This window comes from Leptonotus elevatus, chromosome 15 (assembly GCF_054856555.1).
Source record: "Leptonotus elevatus isolate MCC_2025b chromosome 15, RoL_Lele_1.0, whole genome shotgun sequence".
Classification (NCBI taxonomy): Eukaryota; Metazoa; Chordata; class Actinopteri; order Syngnathiformes; family Syngnathidae; genus Leptonotus; species Leptonotus elevatus.
The window spans coordinates 13,664,935-13,682,424 of NC_141253.1; the positions used below are offsets into that span (position 1 = coordinate 13,664,935).

Sequence of the window (17,490 nt, forward strand, 5' to 3'; positions counted from 1 at the left end):
TAATTTCACAGTTTCTGTGAATGTGTTTAAATGTTGCCTCTGTAGTTTGTGATTCAGTTGCATTTTGATGTCGAGGCAATTCTTGTATTTGTAATTGTAATTGTAGTTGACAAAGCTTCATTAGTTAACACACGGACTAAACCGTCTCAAACATGTAAATACTGTGCAGTAAATGAGCCGAGAGTGCCCTACACCAACGCAAAGTCACAACATTTGCGAGTCTCTTTTACGCGGCACTATTATTGCAGGGTGATATTTCACACGAGCCGTAAAATAGTAGAAGGATGACGTACGCGCGCACGCACGCACACAGACATGAAATGATCGCCTGCATGCACATTATCTTTACTTCTGCATACATTTTTTTTTTCCAAGCACATACCCTCATGCGGTCTACTTCATCATTTCCTCCTATCCGCACGCAAGCGCGCGCACACTCACACGCGCACACTGACAAGACAGGCCCACATATTCCTTTCATTAGAGAGAGGCTGGCAGATACATGCTGGGATTCGCCATTGTGCTCCCTATCAGCCTGTGGGATGGGGCTCACTAATTAATATCTAACTGACGTCCGCCTCCGAGGGGGGGGGGGGGGGGGGGGGTTGGTGGGTGGGGACGAGGGGGGGGGGGTGTATAGATGGAGGAGAGAGGAGGTTTGGGGCATAGTAGAGAGATGGCCACAGAAAATGACGACTTGGGGCAACTCGCAACCCTCAGCGTCGTGGCGGTTTCTGGTATGTGCGTCATCTGAGGCAGCACATGAAGGGCAGTGAGGGATGACTGCTTGAAATGGTTCTAAATGCTTTTCTGTCATGTAATGACTTAATGAGCAATGCTGTTTATATGGAGAGTTTGCTTGTACTGGAAAAATAGGGCACAGGCCAAATATATGTTTAGATTATTCTATACTGAGCCTGTAGTGATCCAGAACAGTTCCTGTAACTGCTATTTTTTACAATAAACATGTAATTCCTAACATAATTTTACAAAATGCCGTTAGGTATTGAGAAGTGTAGCTTCAACTCCAGCTGTAGCATTGGGAAAATTCATGCTGAGCATGCTGGGATGCCTCACGGCTTTTGTAAATAGTTGGAGCTAATTATGGGTTCTATCATTAATGTTAGTTGTTCTTTGAGTTTTAGCTTTTAGTGTGTGCATGTTCTACTTCTTGAGCAACAATTTGCGGCACCTCAGGTAAAGTTAGTGTTCTGTTTAGCTAGGTCCCTGTTCATTTCTCTGTGAGACAAACTCATGATGATCTTATTTGCATGAAGTCCAAGCAAGACCAGAATTCAGCCACTCGTCATTTGGGATACTCAGCAATGTCATTGATGCTTGCTTTTAAACAGTTGGCAAGTGAGATACATCTTATTACCTGTCATGGAAAGGAAACGGCTTGAATTCTGCACAGAGCGTAACTCTACGCAGAGGCAGTTTAGACCCAGTGTTGGTAATTTTAAATACAAGAACAGGCTGGCAGATCTGAGAGAGAAAAAAGAAACTATATTAACTTTAATTATTAATTAATTAATTAAACTAAAATAATATTTATATAGAAAAAAGTTTCAGGAAAAAAAAAATCTAACCCATGGGTGCCGAACTGCACACAGCACATTTTAGTTGAAAAATGCCTGAATGCCATATCCCACTAGACCTCATTTCAAACATCATTGAAGGACAAATTCATACTCAATGTTACAATGAAGTAAGTGAACTCTGATGTTGTCCGAGTACTTTTGTCCATCGTTGGCGAGTGTTTCAGAATGGTGATAGTCTAGGATGATAAACATCTGAATGACTGGGCATAATTCTTGCTTTAGGATTCTGACCATCTTTTAGGAACAAACGACTTTGATTTCCATCTCTTGTGACTCGTATGGTGAATTTGAGTCTGCTCATGTTGTTTGACAAGAAGCATCACTAAGTGAAGACAACAAATAGACGCTAGCCACGCTAGCTCCTTGCCCTATCCGCGACGTAGCTCGTTGTCGACTTGTAAGCCGCCATATGCTTCCCCCACTTGTGATCAAAAGATAGTGTTCTGTGTGTGTTATGTTTCAGCATCACAGACCGCGTTGGACTCACTGTAGCTCGTAAGAAACTGTATGACTGAATTCCACCTCAAAGACTCCATTTTAAATCTGACCCTAAAGCCATATCTTGTTAAACACTCATCCCATTGCCACTCCTCTTAGGATCTGGTTTGTTTGTGTCTGCGTGTGTGTGCGGTGCAGTTGCCAGATGTTACATGCTACATTGTGATTGTTTTGGAGGGGTTTAACAGCGGCGGATTGGGTTTAGGGACAGCCTGGGACCCCTATAATGAGACCGCGCATCCGCCCTCCCCTACTGTGCAATCTGCTTAATCCAGCACTGGATTGTACTAAGAGGAGATATTGCTGTAAATGAATCCACCCTGTGTCTTATTTGTATTTCAACACACTGACATACATTTATGGGGCAGCTTAGCAAGTCTTTACTGACTTTCATCTGGAAATGACAAAGACAAGATAAAAAAGGAAGAATGACTCAAATCATCACTTTCTGCAGGCTCGACGAGATGCAGCGTCAAAATTTTTGGCCCGCGTAGCGTTGTCATGGCGAAAGCGTCCTCAAGGATGACACGCGTGCGGGCCCCTGGAGACAGAGCCCCACATCCCTGGTGACAGCACGTGCACGTGTATGTGCGTGTGCGTGTGCGTGTGAAATGGGCTGGGGAGAATCACGCTGTGTTATCTGCGCGTCGTGTTTCAGCTTTAAATGAGCTGTCTAGCTTGCATGCATTATTCCAGCATAGCCAGGAAATGCATTGTGGCTGCTGCCATGACTATCCATCTATCTATCTATCTATCTATCTATCTATCTATCTATCTATCTATCTATCTATCTATCTATCTATCTATCTATCTATCTATCTATCTATCTATCTATCTATCTATCTATCTATCTATCTATCTATCTTTCTATCTATCTATCTATCTATCTATCTATCTATCTATCTATCTATCTATCTATCTATCTATCTATCTATCTATCTATCTATCTATCTATCTATCTATCCATCTCTCCATCTCTCCATCTATCTCTCTTTCTCTCTATCTCTCTATCTATCTATCTATCTATCTATCTATCTATCTATCTATCCATCTATCCATCTATCCATCTATCCATCTCTCCATCTCTTCATCTCTCCATCTCTCCATCTCTCCATCTATCTCTCTATCTCTCTATCTATCTATCTATCTATCTATCTATCTATCTATCTATCTATCTATCTATCTATCTATCTATCTATCTATCTATCTATCTATCTAAAATATGCATTGAAGCGTGTGTGCAGGGGGGGACCCCCCCCCCCCCCCCCCCCCACCGGGCTCCTTTCATGGCTTAAGAAAGGTTAGATTCCGCATGGAGGCTGCATTCCTCTTTGCTCCATATTCGTGCGGCTTGTTCACCATCTCATCTTGCGCTTAGTCAAAGATTTACTGACAACAGATAAATAAATTGTGCCATTTTGGGCGTTTATTTGAACGTACTTTTTTAGCCTTCTGTTTTCCGGTTGTGACTTTTGTATAAAAATAAAATAAAATAAAAATAAAATTATATTGGGGGCGGGGGGGAGTGGGGGCAGCGCTACTTAAAAGTGTAGCTGCCAAAAAAAATAGTGGACGTGAGTGAGGGGCTAATGCTATTACTACTAAACTTAACTTCTAGACATGCAAAAATACCAACAACAACAAAATACAGCTGAAAGAGTTCTCTTCTTAACACTGAGGACAATAAAGATAATTCAGTTTCAGACACAAAACATTTTTTTCTCCTATTTATTGTTGTAATATGACTCAAGAATGTGGAGATGGGATTGCGCTATTGCTCAGTGGAGTTGGGTGGGTGATTGGTATTGCGTTTATGGAATATTGTTGTTGTGGAATCTCCACCAGTTTTTATCTCGCTGCATTTTGTCCTTTACTGTCGTCACCTGCTGTCAGCCAAAATGTACTTCAAAATGTGACCAAAACTAGAAAATAGGGAGTTTTCGCTTACAACTCAAAGCAAAGTGCGCAACTCGGAAAAACTCACAAGTTGTGGCATTTGTAAGTCTAGGTACCCATGTTTTGGAAGATGCTGGACAAAAACATGATGTCATGACAACACCTCAATGATATCATCCCCATTCTGACTGCAACACCTTGAGGGCATTTTTCATAGTATCTGGGGAATTCTATCGTGTTATAGTTTCTTTTTCTTTTGATTTCAGCTTACCTACTGCATCATTCCTTCACTTTCTATCACTTTGACTCCCTTCATCTCCCCCACTCACACATACATACCATCTCAGCATCATTGTCTAAACACCAAAGGGAGGACGGGTGCATTTTTTATATATATATTTTTTTTGGGGTGGTTGTCATCCAGCAGGGTGGGTGGGGTCTGCCTGCAATTCGACAGCACTCTCCCCTGCTTGTTCTTGCTAGTGTTCAAGGCCCCCCTCCCTCCCTCCCTCCCATCCATCCACCCACTCTCTCTCCCCCTTCCTTTAGTCCACCCTCCCCCCACCCACACGCCTTTCACTAGCAAGCAATGAGGTAATCCTTAGCAGCCGCGTGAAGTGCAGCAAGTGCGGTGTGAGGAGCAAGAACAGCAGCCGGCGTGATGTCAGGAACTGCGATATGCGCTGACTCTTGTCACTTTTCTCATGTTAGCAGCTCTCTCCTCTCGCTTGTGTGGTTATCTGCTGACGAGCTGTAGCTTTGACGATTTTTTGGGAGCTCTTTTTTGTAGTCTGGAGGGGTTCACTATGTGGAGGGGTTTTTAGGCTAGGCAAAGCAGGGGCGGGACAGGCTTAGCCCGGGGGCTCGGGGGCTTATATCGGACACCCCGGGGTGGGGGTGAAGAGACAGTAGAGGCAAAAAAAAGACAAGGGAGGACGTGAGCGGAGACATCAAGGGAAAGGTGCGTGCCCACCATGACGGAAAGGTGCAGTCTGTGGAGCGCCCTGTCGGCTGCAGCATGCTGCTTCTACCGGGGATCTTTCATGCAGGTGCAGGTCAGTGTGTGTTGCATGCGATGTGTCTCAATGAATGATGCATAGGTGAGTCCACACAGTGAAGCCGGTAGCATCAACCCTCATGCAAACTGGCACACTGGTGACATCATAGAAGTAGTATTGTCAAAAAGCAATGTGAAGAGCCAGGAAGTGGCATGTTGTACTACTAAGGGGGTGCAAGTGTGTTGAGGTCTACAGTATCATCTTCACTTGATCTAATTCCAGCTCAGAGTTTGAAACTCAATATGTGACCATATACACAGGACAGGATGACGCTGACTGTATATTTTGCCAAACATACTGCCCACAGGAAAAAGCCGATATCGAATTTCAGATGTTAAGGTGCTCGTTGCCTCATTAGATGAGAACATGGACTTTTGGAGCACTTTAGTTAGTTGAACAAAATGGATGCGGTGAGTGTTAAAATTGATTTGTTTTTGCTACTGTGTTGGCCAATTTGTTGCAGACTGTCGCTGAATACAATATTTAGTGGGTCAGCAAGTTCTAATGAGGTGCTTTACAAAGATTATGCTTACTTTAGATTACTACTGTCAGCTTTATGTTTAGTATTTTTGTGTAGTACGCAAGGGAGTTTCAATTAGAGATCACCATAGTAATCAGATTAGTCAGAATTTGGTAGAATGTATGGAATTAATGGTTTATCAAAAATAAGTGATGCAAAACAAACACAATGTTGTGGAGTTCACAACAGTCACATAGACATTGTCCCATTTCATTCAATAACACCACAATTCAATGTGAATGGAATGACTAGAAATAAATACTCTGTGCCAATTATAAAAAATTAGGAGGCAGCATATTGGAAGAGTGGCAAACATTTATGTCTTGAATCTCTTGAGTTTCAGGGTTTGAATCTCGGCTCACTCCTGTGTGGAGATTTACTTTACAAAAAAACATGTGCGGTATGTTTAGATTAATTTACAGTTCTAAATTGTCCATGTGATGAGTTGTTTGTCTATATGTGCCCTGTGATTGGCTGGCTCACTGACAGCTTGTACTTTGCAGCCTGGAGACCAGCTTGTGTGCAGTGTATAAAGCAGGGTTCACCAATTCCAGCCCTCAAGGTCCAGAGTTCTGCAGGTTTTAGATGTTTCCGCCCACGAGCACACCTGATTCATATAATCAGCTCATCAGCATGCCTGATACCAATGCTGATCTTTAGTATCAGGTGTGCGCAGACATCTAAAACCTGCAAGACTTTGAGGACCGAAACCTTGGTGAACCCTGGCATATAGCTTCCCCTCCCCCTTCCTTAAGTCACAGACCAAACAATTAACTGAATCAAAATATATGTTTGTGCATGTTCTATACTGTCAATTTGAAATAATGTCATGTTTTTGTGTAATAAAGCAATGGAGATTTGATTAGAATTACTTTCAATTAACTCATTTGATCCCCAAAACCTATAAATATGTTCTATTTTAAAAGTTTTAAGTGTCCCAAATACTTACGTTTATTAATACGTTTTTTTTTATGCTAGAGCATAAAGAAGGCTTACAGCCTCTCAACTGCAAAGAACAGTTGAAGAAATGGTAATTATTACACAAACGGCCAGCAGGTGGCAGCAGAGCAAAAGAGAACAACCAGGGCCACGTTGATAAAAAGCTAATTTACTCACAATTCTAAATAGATTTGTGAATAATGATGAAACTTAGCTATATTCTAATGCTAATTGCTGCAAAACGGAAACAGACAGAAATTTTTTTTTTTCATTTGGTAGATTGTAAGCATGTTTTTCTAGCAATAGAACAGAATATTCCGCGGGACTTGCAAAATCAGTCAAAATCCAGTAAAACAGCAGGGAGTGAAGGGGATTGCTTCAGTGAAAATGGCTGGGAGTGAATGAGTTAATCAAATAATTGACGGACTAATTGATTATTAAAATAATTGTTAGCGAGCAGCTCTAAAATTGAAAAATGAATGTGACCGGTATCAGAATCAGTAACAGATGATCTCACTCATTGATGATTGGTGATCGGTCTCGGAATTGGTAGCATAAAACCCTGTGGGAACACCACTAGCATATATATACTGTACATGTATTTATATTTAATATATTTTATACTTCTTTTTTTTTTCTTTTCTTTTTTTTAGCAACACCGGTGAAACATTTCAATGATCCTGTTTCTTACAATGATATTGTCAAGTAAGCAGACCCGACGATTTGACTGTCGTCTTCGCTTTTGTTTACATCTGTTTTGCTTCAGACGGGAGTGTTTAGCTCAGAGTCGTTAAGTTATTTTTAATCAAAGCGGCGGCGGGTTTGCGTCTAACAGTTGTTGAAGTGGGTGAATTAATTAGTTAGCAAGGCCGTTACGTGTTAAGTGGCAGCCTCTCTATGGTAAGCGAAGAATAATTGCTTAATTCTTTGCAACATGGGATTGTTTTCAAACACTCACATTTTATCTGGCCCAATATTGACTCTCCGATCCATTTTCATTAAAGATAGCTTGTCAAGCGCAATACTGTGCAACCCAAGCAGGGGTGCCGTAATTGTTTCTTGTTCATCTCAGCTATAGTCTCATTGATGCCATCACTTTGCCTCCAACAAGGCATTTGTTTTATTAGTTAATTATCATAATGCTCTCACATGCAGCACATGCATGACTTCTATAGAATTCTTTTCTTGGCATCAGCTGCAGACTGGACTTGAAAGAGGGGTTGTCACTTCAAATGTAGAAGTGTGTTTTAATTTTTAATTTTTTTTAATTTTTACAGGGCGGTAATGGTTAGCTTCTTTTCATTTGAGTATCTGAATTGTTTTGATGCATTAACATTGCAGCTGCTAACTTTTATGTAGCATTGTATAGCAGTTAATAATGTTAAATTTTTTGGGCCTTTACCATTAATTTTATGTTGGTTGGACTTGGTTTTAAAACCCATACAAACTGGACGAGTTTCCACTTAATTCATTATTGAAATATGATTCTCACATTTGACTTGATGGTATGACAAACAAAGGATAAATCAGTCGGAATGAACGTTGGGGTGTATACCCAGCTCATCAGCTGTATCAGTGGAGAGAGATTACATTTGATCCCCTGGTCTAGACTGCACTATTCTCACTGTGTGCACGCACACACACACATGCCACTCAACCTTTGTGTGTGCGCATTATACCCAGTGCTTCCAGCGCGTCTCTGTAACTGGGACAATGTAACTACCCCCTGGACTCTTGACAGTGGTAGTGACACCCCCCCCCCCCCTCTCTTCATCACGCACACATGTACACATGCACACTCACACATGCATGGCTAGCGAGCCCTCCCGTCCACTTTGATTGTTTTTGAAGTTAATCTCTCTTATTCTTTCCGCCAGCCACTTTCCCTCTCCTTCTCTTCCTCCTCCTCTTTTCTCCTCCAAGGCTGTGGCCTCATTCCCTGCTGACCTGAGCAGCATGTGGCTGCCATGGTGCCCAAGCCAGCAGCCGGCCACTCTGTCCTATACATTCCTGTGCCCGACTGTACGCGCACCTTTCACAGTCGGCCTCCGAGCTCACAACATGGCACCTCAGTGCCTGCCAGCCACGTGCACCGTTAACCACGCCTCTGCCTGGATACATCACGACACACCAGTCACCATCTCATGCCATCTTTTTTTACCTACAGTATGGCTTTTAAAATGCATGATAGACGTACATGATACTGTGGTATGTTGAGATATTCCATTTTTCTGGTGGTGACGTGAATTGAAATTCAAATTGGTCGTTAAAAACAAATCCGAATTCTCAGATTCGAATGAAAGTGAATGCTAGCATATTGACTGGTGTCACAGCAATGATTGAATGGCAATGTGTGTAAGGTATGTAGGGAGTGCCCACAGAGACAAACCCTCACAGGGGTTAGCTTATCGCTAGCTAGCTGCTACGACAGACACGGCACAGATGGATTTAAAACTTTACAACAAAAAAGGGTTCTGCTGTTGGCCAGTGTACACCAAGCAATCCTGGAAGTTAAAGTAAGTTATTGGAAACTAAAAATGGAAACCTTTCCATAGGTTGACACGGCTGTGTTAGCGCGTCGCCTGTGTACACTCTATGTTGTCCAAAAAGTGAACATGAGGTTTGGTAATGGACAACATACGGTGTAGGTAAAGCACAGAAATTACGTTGACTATTTTTATGATTTTTTTATTTGTATTTCTTTGGACTATCTCGTATTGTACGGTAAAAGTACAATCAGTAACCCATTCGAATGGATTCGGGATTATGTGGTTAAATGGTAAATGAATATGCGAATGCACGAGGGGTACGAGTGTAGGCACACATTTTTTGATATTTTGTTTATTATAACTGGCACTCGTTATTGTGATAATAATCAAACAATATCAATGTATCATATTATAGTATAGTACAAATGTCAAAAGAGAAAAATCCGTATCAATCACATTTTTATTCAGATTTGTGCCCAAAATGTTTTTCTTAAGTAGTATTTTTCAAAGCAAACTTTCCCATTTAAAATATTGGAAACTATTCCAGTGTCACACTGTCCTGTGCGCAGGGATGGACCGGCACAAAAAAAAAAATCGTCCCTGGCATTTTGATCTAAACTCGCCAGCTCCTGACCACCCCGCCTAAAACATAGATCTTTCACTGATATTGTCTGATGTTGGTTCAGTTAGTCATCTTTATTCATAATGGATTATTGGACTACTCCCTCTAAATTGTGGGCCGGTCTCTTGGAGTAAAATGGAGCAAAATAATAATTAAAATGCTCTACATCAGCCCCAAAAGACGCTTTTTGCCAGATGGCCAGTCCAGCCCTGCCTGTGTGTAATACTAATTAATACGCACTACTAATAACTCTCATTCAAATGTAAGTCAAAACTTTAATGACAAAAGTGAATGTGACTTGCGGCTGCGCCTCCCCCCTACTTGTTGTAGCTTTAAATGTTGAAACAAGTGTAAAAACAAACAATAAAACACTGTAGTTCTCTTCTTCCTGTATGTAGACTTCTTCTCTTCATGTTCTTCTTTTTTTTTTTTTTTTTTTTTTAAGACACCTTGTTGAGAATTTTCCCTTTGTCACAAAAAAGCAACACTCAGAAAACTTTTGAAGTTTTGTTCCCCAAAAACATTTTGTTCAAATTTCAAATTCTACAACTTCAGAGGCACTCACCGTTAGAAGTTCCACTTCCATTCACTGTTTTGGTCTTCTTTCAAGAATTCCTGCATCAACTCCACCGCTCATTCTCGCGCTTGCTTATACTGCATGCACAATATCTCCTTTTGTATGCCGTCGAGTCGTATCATGCAGAAGAGCAGCTCATCATTCTTCCTTTATGTCCTTCTAAATAGTGTTTATTTGCAGCTTGTTGTAAAGTTTGAGGTTATTGGTTTGATAGTAATAAATGGCTCTCGGTCTCGGAATCTTGGTTATAGCCGACTTGGTTACAGCTGGTTAACCCGCAATCGTCATGTCATTCAGACGATACGCTCTTTGCCAGTATCAGTCAGTCAGTGTGTGTGTGTGTGTGTGTGTGTGTGTGTTGGGCCAACCCAGAGCCAACTGGTATATGTTTTAGCATTGGAATATTCACCATGTAATCCCCTCCTCTCCGCTCCTCTTATCTGTCTCTCCTTCTCGCCCTCCTCCCTAAAAAGCTTTTCACCGTAAATCCTCTTTTGGCGTGCTGGCCTGTCACACCCTGGAGGCTCATAGTGTGAGGGGCAGCTGAGTGTGTGTGTGTATATTTACGCGCGTGTGTCCACATCCTCATTAGTGCACTGCCATGTTTTTGGCATTAATCAGGCGTGGGACTGTGTCTGTCAACTGCATATTTTCGTTTCATGTACGTTTTGTCTGTTCACAGCTTGGTTGCGGTTTGCGTTGTCTCTCGACAGTGCAGACAGACGCCAAATCGTGAAGAGTTAGAAGGCTTATAGTGGACGTGGAGTTTGGGCATCGGTTGAAGAGTGGGATTAGTTGAAGTCTGTTTAATTGATAATTCATTCTGTAGTTCGGATACTTTGATACAAGAAGCCTCTCTTTGATTTGGTCTTCTCAGAGTGAGATCAACGTCACCATATATCAAGCATACTGGCGAATAAATGGGATTGACTGCTTATGCTATTGTCCAATCAAGCCTGCAGGATTCTGAAAAAAAAATGTGAAAAGGGGTTTTCGGTTTATGAGTTTTGCTGCTATGGCGGTGACATAACCTGAATTTGTATGCAAGTTGGAATGTGCCATAGGCAATCACGAACCTATGCTAACATCAAAAGTTGATTAAAGTTAATAATGGGATGACTCAAACGGTCAAGTTGAATTCATGTTTCTGCACCAGATTCATCATAAGCTCCAGCACATCCGTCACCCCAGTGAGGACAAGTGCTCTGGAAAATGGATGGATGGATGTATAAAATACTTATATGGGTCTGTTAACACATTACACTAGTCAAGTTAAAGCTCAGATCTGCTCTTAAAAGTTTGAAGCTGCCGAGCATGTGCAGTTGCTTGAAATTAATTAAACATGAGATTTTATTGCATAACCCTTTGGAAAAAGCAAGTTGCATAAAGTACTTTTTGTACTCATCTGCAGAGGTAGAGTAGCCAAAAATTGTACTTAAAAGTATTATTTTAGAATAAAATGACTCAAAAGTCAAATGTGATCCACACATTGGGAGTGGAGTTCTTGTAGGCTGAAATGTGGACATTTTTAGGCTTACACAGCACATGACATACAGTAGCTGTTCTTTTTCATAGTCTTTAAAGTAAACATAATTCAAAGGTGAGGCTATGGGTGCTGTGCCTCATCTGACTGTGAGTCAACTCAACTTTATCTATAGAGCACTTTAACACAGCCACTGCTGTATACAAAGTGCTGTACAAGGAGCAAAAATTAGTTGTTCAAGACAATTGAAATAATAAATTATTAAATTTAAAACCGTAAACACTACAAAACAATACAGAGTCTCATGTTAAGTCAAAAGTCAAATAATAAAAATGTGTTTTAGAGATGGGGAAAGGGGGCTTGCCTAATGTAAAGTCACTGTCCAGTTTCCGACCACATTTCGAGACTGTTGGCTTTAGATAAGGCGCCAAGGGCCACAGGGACCAAACACCATAACTTCTGTTTTCTTTTCATTAAAATTCAAGAAATTCAGTGCCATAATGTAAATCTGACAGTCATCCACATAGCAGTGGAAGAAAATGCTTTTCTTAAGATGGAACCCAGGGGCAGTAGATACAATGCAAACAGCAGAGGCCCCGGAATTGAACCCTGTGGAACACCATATGATATGACAGTTGATCAGTGCGGGATTCAGAGCAACCAAGGCTAACACAAAGTAACAGGCAGAATGTAGCTTGTTGTAAGGCAGTAAAAGTAGTGTTTCTTCTTAAAATAATCACACAAAAGTAAAAAGTATGTTGCATTCAAACTACTCTAAAATTATCCAAAAAATTACTTAAATTAAAAATGTAATGAAGTAGCTCATTTGTTTTGATATGTTTGTTAGCTGTGTGGTTTAGCATCAACTTTCATGTGGCTCTGTCGTCGGGTCGATGGAACGTGCGGTTTGAGCGTATTAGTGGCACACTATCGGAGCAAAGGAGACAGGAAATCATTATTTGCGATTGAGAGTGAAAGATGGACTGGAACACACTAGTTACACCTTCATCACGACTCGGGTACTTTGAATTTGTTTCACCTTGATCATCACAAACGCAGTTGACAATAACAAGCACATTTCATTTAGTACAGTAAATATGATCGTTTTGACTTTTCACATACGCCTTATGCTGATGCTGATGACTGAAAAAGGCACGGAAGTCCACTTTGACTTGACTTTCCAATATACTGAGCTTGCAAATGTTATCATTTGAAGTGTTTACTCTAGTTTGAAGTGGCATATTGCAGTCTCTGTCTGGAGAAGGAATTCTTATTCGTACTAGATGGTCTCCCAGTAGTGTTGTGATTTCTAGCTTCAGGCCAAGATTACCGTGCTCTCCACCTCAGCGCCTCGTGTTATCACCGCCGCTCCTCTCTAACGTGATTGAGGAAAGCTTCACATTAGAATAACAAAAAAGCTCGAACAAATGCTGCCGCTTCAGGAAGGGGATTATTCCAAAGAGGAGCTTCGCCTGCGAGTTAAATATTTGGCCCTATCAGCATTTGAGAGGGTGATCGAAAGTAGTGTAATGGAATTGCTGAGTAAAAACTAACAAAACTGGAGCCTCACGGATTTGAATGGTGAAACTAATTAGAAATATGGATTTCATTTTACGGGACAGAATGGATCTGCAGATGCTCACAAAATGTTAACAAGCTCTTGATGGATTTACTTTAATAGAGAATGAAGGTTGACTGCATCAACCATTAGTGCAATTTTTCCAATGAATCCACTTTGCTTATTATCTTGCCCATTTGTCTTCGCTTATACTGTACAGTAATGGGGTTTTTCATCCAAATGTTTTTGAAATTTTGAAGCGAATTTAGTGAAAATGCGCAAAACAAACATGCGACTTATGCATTTTTCCAATTGTTATTATTTTGGGTAGGGTTCCGAGGCCTGGACCAAGTTGAGTGGCCGTGGGGACAATCTCGTACGCACATATGCGTATAGTATTTGGCTGCTTTATTCATGAATCGTGCAATGTGGCATTATGTTTCACACTGATGATCCAATTGGTCAGTTATTTATTTACTTTATTGTGTCAATAAACATTATTCAATGTATTTAATTGAATCGTCTGAATTTGGTTTAAAGAGAGTTGAAATGAGAACTTGATTTAGACGTCTAAATCAGGTCTAAATATGAACTACACTGTACATTGATCAATAACTGTTTAAAACGTAGTAATCCAACATTTTGCCATGATTTATACAACCTACAGTTATTTTTGTAATTTGATAGTTAATATTTACTTGATTAATTGTATTGTCCAGATTCAGGCTAAAATATAGACCAATTATAGACAGGCTAATTTCGGTCTAAACTTAGACGAGACGTCTAATAGACGTCTATGGCTCAGAGTGGGCCTATTTTAAGAGTCTGTCTAATCTGCTGCATTTGTTTTAAAAGGTTGCAACTTTAAAAAAATATATATATTCAGTCATTTATTGTTGTTAAAATTAAACATTTTCAAAGAATGCTGATGTGTTTTTTTTTATGTCTACAATGATAACCGTAAAAACCATAAAACCGTTTTTTCTCAGACAAAAATCGTACACCCAAATCTGAAACCGTTGCACCCCTAATCGATATGCTGAAAAATCCCACCCCTTCCAAGCATAAAACATTTTTTTGTGTGCAAATTTTAGGCTTTTTTTTGAATTTCTAGTTTATTTTTGCAATTCTAAATCATTTGATCATTCAAATTAAAAATGATGGATGGAAACGCATCTAATTAGGTCCAGAGGAGTTTTGCCTTTTTACCCTAACACAGAGTATTTGAAAAACCACACACATTTTAGCTTCATGAATTTTTAGCAAAAGATGCACAATTAAAGCTCTATTTTCTTAGCCATTGCAAGCTTGGCACGAGGCGTTGTGTAAATCCACACAGGGGCAGGCTAGAATTTTATTTGGTATTTTCACAGATGCTCTCAACTTGCCACTGTTTTAAAATAGCTGCGGCATTGTGGGCGTGTGATGTATTCTTCATAAAATGGCTGCCTTCTTTTGGTGAAACCGCTTCAGTTAGTTTTCCTCTTGGTTTCAAAACCTTTCCCTTTTAAACCAACTGCTCTTTCGTTCACTGCTCTTTTCCCATTTTTGTATTAATATTGAAAGGTCCCCTCAAGGTTCCACCATTAACGCATTTACATTCAAGTGTTGTCAGGCAATCTTTCACAAGTGGGAAGCTGAGAAGTGTGCCTGTTGTATTTATCGTTGCGTTTCGTCCTTTACGTTCACACATGCCTTAGCATAGCATATGTTGGGAAAACCACAGCTGACGGGGGAGTGTGTGGGTGCACAGTGATGGGACTTAGAGCAGGAGGTGCGCAATTGTTTGCTTCCTTCATCTTTGACCTCGGACGGCTGCAGCTTGAAGTTATCTGCTATGTGACTAACTAGCTATAGGACCGCTTTCAACTGCATGTTACAACTAAGTTAAAGGTTACCTAAAGTATTTCTGTAAACAGCGTCAAATTTCCATCACGTGGCAGGCTGACGAGCTGCAGCTCCTCTGCAAGAAATATTTACATTGCATTAGTGCTTCCGGTTTTTCATGTTTTATGAATTTCTAAGTAGTCCCAGTGGCCAGAGTGCGTTTGAGTTTTGAAACAGGCCTCACACCACTGGGGAGATTTAAACGCATCATTTTACTCAATGAACAGACTGCAGGCTACGAAAGCGTCTCGGTGTGATTTGCAGGGAGCAGCTGAGAATGGCACACTTGTTTTATACGCTTCCTTTGAAGGCTACGCTCACAAACCCACGCACGCGTAGCATACGTCGATGCTTAGATATGTTCACTCGTGAGTGTGTAAGACGTGCATGTTGAGGCTTCAGCTGACAATTTCATTTTCACAGAGCAGATTTGTTTGTTTGTCTATAGGTTTTAAATGCGTTTTTAATTATTCATGATACCACCTTGTGCATATGAAATGCACTATATATGTGAAGATAGCTGCATTGCCTTGCCTACAAATAGGTTGAGCCGCATGCCGGATGCCGTCCACACCATGCCCGTCGCCGATTATTCCAGCCCGAATTCAGGTCCCAGAATGTCCATTTTTAGGAGTATGCATTGTAAAAATTAGGCAGCTGTGGCTCAGTTAGTAGAGCGGGTTGCTGGTTCTTATCCCGTCTCTGCTGTCAAAGTGTCCTTGGGCAAGATGCTGAACCACACGTTGTCTCACATTGTATGTGTTAATTTTGACAAGAAATTTTAATTTAGTTTTAGTTCTTGTCTTTTGACCAAAATTTGTTTTAGCCATAATGTAGTCGTCTGATTGTAATTTTAGTCAATGAAAATAAAGAAAAAATTTTGTTGACTTAATTGACAATTTAGTCGATGTTTTCCTTCAGCATACATTTTTTTTTATAGAGAAAGTTATAACACCTTTTTGTAACTGTAGTTTAACACGAACGGCACATTTAACACAACAGTGTCTTTATTAAACTTCGTTTCAATGAAACATTTGGAACTGACAATAATATGAGTGGTTCTTTTCTCCCACCCTCGTTTCGTTCCTTATTCTGATTGAATTTTCATCACTGTGTTGTTTTTGTTTTAGTCATTGACGAAATTGTCAGTCAATTTAGTCCTCGTCATTTTAGTTTCATTTTTGTCTGAAAAAAACGTTTGTGACGAAAAATACGATGACATTTTTTTGCCAACGGAATGATCCCTGTAGCGGTAATATGGGAATAAAAAACATTTATGAAATAATTGACAGACAAAAATCAATAACATTTTTGCTAAAAAAAAAAAAAAAAAGAAGAATTTTATATTTATAATATTTTTATAAAAAAAAATGTTTTTCAATTTAATTTAATTATTTTTATTTTTTTTTTAAAGATTTTGTTAATTTCAATAACTTTGGTTGCAAGCTACCATTTTTTTTATTTTTTTATTTTTTTATTTTATCCAGGGTGTGGGCCGGATGTGACTGTATTGGGTCACTGGCTGGGAATCAAACCTGCACTATCTGCATGAAAGGCTGTAGCATATGTCAGTCAATAGCGTACTACCATATATATATAGTAGTTTAAGCCTTCTAGAAGTATTGATGGGGTGCAGGTGTACTGTATGTTATGACCGGAGAGAGGATAATATGCATGCTATTTTGCATCATGCTGGCACGTAAAAAGTCGAAATGAGGATGGGGGGATTTGTTTGCGAGAATCACACGTGAAGTCTTTGAAGACGTCCTAGCAGCTCGGCTGGCAATTACGATCCGGCAAGTGACATCATGCGCTAAAAAAGAGGAGGTGGGGGCAAAGGTTGGAGTGGAGTGCAAGGCATACAGTATACAGATGCAATAGAGCGAACAGCCGCTTTCTAACGGCGCATCACGGGCTAATTTCCCATGAGCGTCTCTTTGCGGAACGTGTCGAGTGTCTCTCACGGGAGTGTTTACGCACACACCTTCCACACTCACAAAAATCACTTTCTTGCCCTGCCTCCCTTTATGCCTGCTTAAAAGCTGTCACAAGGGCAGGGCTGGCTCTCTGAAGGTGTGCTTACATCAATACAAAATTGCGCTCGTGTGTGTGTGTGTGTGTGTGTGTGTGTGTGTGTGTGTGTGTGTGTGTGTGTGTGTGTGTGTGTGTGTGTGTGTGTGTGTGTGTGTGTGTGTGTGTGGTTTATGGCAAGTGAGAGTCCCAGCTCCATCTGCATTACCATGACAACCGCCCGGTAACAACTAGGAGACAACACCCATTTCTCCCAACCCCCTTCTTCAGCTTGCATGTGCATGATCACTTCGAGTGTTATATTTGCTTGTGTGTGTGCGTGTAAGCGAGC

The 17,490-nt window shown here is 40.5% G+C and overlaps 1 protein-coding gene across 3 annotated transcripts in view; it reads left to right on the plus strand.

Annotated features, from left to right (window-relative positions):
• Positions 1-4,607: 4,607 nt before the first annotated feature.
• sh2d3ca (SH2 domain containing 3Ca) overlaps positions 4,608-17,490 on the plus strand; it is a 46,413-nt gene continuing 33,530 nt past the window's right edge. For 2 of the 3 annotated variants that reach the window (XM_086097581.1, XM_086097583.1), the window contains exon 1: positions 4,608-5,050. In XM_086097581.1, coding sequence (XP_085953707.1) covers positions 4,970-5,050 — 81 coding nt within the window. In that variant the 5' untranslated portion in view covers positions 4,608-4,969. The remainder of the gene's footprint in view (positions 5,051-17,490) is intronic. The other variant, XM_086097582.1, reaches the window with a different exon arrangement.